We start from the raw sequence: 3606 nt of genomic DNA on the forward strand, positions 1-3606 counted from the left end.
TATATATATATATATATATATATATATATCTCACTCTTTCCTTCCCTCTTACTTCAAACTTTTAACCATGTAATTCCCCTCTTCATTTCATTAACGTTTCTCTCTTCCTCTTTACCTCTCACTGCCACTCACCATGCTGTCACGTTGTTAGTGGAAGTGGGTATCTGCTATTTCTCTTACTTCTCCTCCCTCTCTCTCACTCTCACACTGCCTCTCTCTGTCACTCTCACTCTACCTCCCCTTTCACTAACAAAGCATAACATATGAATGAACAAACAAGTCGAATTATAATATAGATGTGTGTATGTATACATATGTGTGTGCACTGTTACATGAGATATGTAATGTTTTCAAGAATGTATAATTATCACCACTTTCCAAATTTCTTTCCTTGAACTCTTGAATATATTGTCTACATAGGATGTCATTAATTCTACAAAGTCCAGTTTGTTGAGGTGGTCATTTCAGGCTTATTATTTTCTTGCCTTCTTGTTCACTTTTATCATTTTTAAATGTCAGTCTATCATGGTCTCTCATCTCCCTCGCTCACCATTCTCCCTTATCCTTTTTTTTTTTTGCCAAAATGCAAGGTGAAACTTTAAGGTCCCTCATTGTATTTTCAGCGGTATGTGGGGGGTTCTAACAGCAATCGTATCAGCAGTGCAGTCGGAGACAAAGACAAGAGAAGTGGATCCTTCCTTCATAGGGAGAAATCAGCACTCTCTGCTGAGGGACGCCCAAACACAACACGGGTTTGTTAGATTTCAATTCTTAATATTAGAATTAGAAATATTAGTCTTAGTTGCTTCCCACAGTTGACATCTCTCACTTGACATGTTTTCTTCAGATTCTGATAAAGACCTGCAGAGAGCTTTTTTTCTTCTCTTTTTTTTTGTGTCAAGGTTTTCCCCTCAATGAATCCAAACATTTTGTCTTCAAAGATTTTACACCATTAATAAAATATTTATATGCCATTGTAATAATCTAGCACATTTGGCGAGAAAAGTATTGAGCTGTATTAGGTGCTTATTATTGTAATTGCTGATGTTGTTGTTGTTTATTACTATTATTATTATCATTAAGGTGATGAGCTGGCAGAATCATTAGCACTCCAGGATAAATGCTTAGCGACATCTCGTCCATCTTTATATTCTGGGTTCCAATGCTGCAAGGGTTAACTTTGCCTTTTATCCTTTTAGGGTCAATAAAATAAATACCAATTGAGCACTGAGGTCAAAGTAATTAACTTAGCCCCTTCCCCCGAAATTGCTGGCCTTGTGTCAAATTTTGAAATCATTATTATTAGCATTATTACTACTACTACTACTACTACTAGTTCTAATATTATATAAAATGGTGAGTTGACAGAATCATTACTTTGCCAGACAATTGACTGCATTTTTCTGGCTCTTTACATTCTGAGTTCAAATTCCACTGAGGTTGACTTTGCTTTTCATCCTTTTGGGATCAATACAATAATTATCAGTACTGGAATCAATGACAACAACTATCCACCTCCCCCAAAATTTCTGGCCTTGTGCCTTTAGTAAAAAAGAATTATTATCATTGTTATTTTTATCATCATCATCATCATCATCATCATCATCATCGAAGGCATCACACAATATATAATATTGTGATGTTGTAGATTGAAAATATAGAGTGTACCAAGGATTTGTGTTGTCTAAGTCATAATAAGGGTCCCAGACAGACAGCACTTTACACACTATACGTGCAGCTCCAAGTAAAGCTGATTTTTGCAACACACTAAGATTGAAGGGTATTTCTAAGGTGTCCAGGTGTTTCTTTAGCTTGGGTGGTATTGAATCTAATTCTCTGATGACAACAGGAACAACCTTTATATTTGACTCACATGGCTGCAACATCTTGGCAATTTCTATTTTCAGGTTTCCATATTTATTGACCCTTTCTCTTTCCTTCATGACAATATGTTGATCTCCTGGCACTGTCACATCAGTTATTAGGCACTCTTGTCTGTCCCTCTTAAAGGCTACTGTATCTGGCCTTAGGTGCTTAACACTTTGTCTAGATGTCAAAGTCCTTGGGAATCTTTGCCTTATTATTATAATTATTATCATTATTATTGTGGTGAATTAACAGAGTCATTTGAAGTCATAAAAATGCCTTACAGTATTTGTTTTAGCTTTTTACATTCTGAATTCGCATACCAGCAAGGCCAACTTTTCCTTTCACCATTTGTGGATCAATAAAATAACATGCCAATCTAATTCTGAGATTGCTGTAATGCCTTGCCCATCTCCCTTCAAAACAGCTGGCTTTGAGCCTAAACTTGACACCATTATTATTAAAGAAGTGGAATGGTAATATTGGTAGAGCATTGGATAAAATTCTTTTTGTCTGAATTTCATCCTTCATTTAAAAGTGCTTTGAGTTTTGCAAGAACAATAGGAATGGCCTGAATACTTTGTGGTATTTAGTTAAATTGTCTTGGATTCCAATGTCGTCCACTTCGTTTTTCATTCTTTCAGAATCAATAAAATAAAATGCCATTCTTACACACCAGTCAATAAAATCGTCTGACTTCCTCCCACCAAACTTCTAACTTTCTGCTTAATCAGATTTCAGAATTGTTACAACACTGGACAAAATGCCTTGTGATGTTTTTTTTTTTTTTTATGGTTCTTTACACTCTGAGTTTAAATCCTACTGAAGTCAACTTTGTTTCAATACCAACAGGGTCAACTTTGCCTTTCGTCCATTTGGGGGTCAAGAAAATAAAGCACCAATCATACCCTGGGTTCAATGTATTTGACTACCACCCCACTCCCTTCAAAATTGCTGCTCTAGTACCAAACTTTGAAACCCATATTATTATTGAAGTAATAAAAAACCACAAATATTAGTGAAACTGATGCAATGCCATTTGATATTTAGTTACATTATTTTGCATGCAGATTTTAGTTTTTACCAGAGACTGAATTTAATTTACATCCTTCTGAGATAAATGATAAAAGTTCCAGTCATACAAGAGTACTGTTTAAACCAGCTAGACTTAATCTCAACAGATCTATTGTCTTATACTCATACAATTTAATTTCTGTTGTGCTGCACTGCTGTATAAACTTATTTTCATCTATCTTCAGAGTTCAAATCCTGTTAGGGTTGAATTTTCCTTTCATTCTCTCATGGTTAATAAAATAAGTACCAGACCTACATTATCTCATTGAAGCTTTTTTGTTTCAAATTAGTATACTAGGGTTAACATTTGCCATTTAGTCATTTAAAGTTGTTGAATATAAATTTCTGACATTGACGCATGCGTACGAACAGCCATGCTACATGGCAGTGAAACATGGGCTGTAACTGCTGAGGACATACGTAAGCTCGCAAGGAATGAAGCCAGTATGCTCCGTTGGATGTGTAATGTCAATGTGAATACCCGTCAGAGTGTAAGTATCTTGAGAGAAAAGCTGAACATTAGAAGCATCAGTTGTGGCGTGCAAGAGAGACGATTGCGCTGGTATGGACATGTGGTGAGAATGGATGAGGATAGCTGCGTGAAAAAGTGCCACACCCTAACAGTTGAGGGAACCCGTGGAAGAGGTAGGCCCAGGAAGACCTGGG

The 3606-nt window shown here is 36.1% G+C and overlaps 1 protein-coding gene across 4 annotated transcripts in view; it reads left to right on the forward strand.

The window, feature by feature from the left end:
• Nucleotides 1-3606, forward strand: part of LOC106872974 (primary cilium assembly protein FAM149B1) — a 128169-nt gene that overhangs the window by 117405 nt on the left and 7158 nt on the right. For 3 of the 4 annotated variants that reach the window (XM_052967988.1, XM_052967990.1, XM_052967991.1), the window contains one exon: nucleotides 624-752. The exons of the other annotated variant lie outside the window; for it this stretch is intronic. In XM_052967988.1, the coding sequence (XP_052823948.1) occupies nucleotides 624-752 (129 nt within the window). The remainder of the gene's footprint in view (nucleotides 1-623; nucleotides 753-3606) is intronic. 4 annotated transcript variants of the gene reach the window in all.

Source organism: Octopus bimaculoides, chromosome 5, assembly GCF_001194135.2.
Source record: "Octopus bimaculoides isolate UCB-OBI-ISO-001 chromosome 5, ASM119413v2, whole genome shotgun sequence".
In the NCBI taxonomy this organism is placed as follows: Eukaryota; Metazoa; Mollusca; class Cephalopoda; order Octopoda; family Octopodidae; genus Octopus; species Octopus bimaculoides.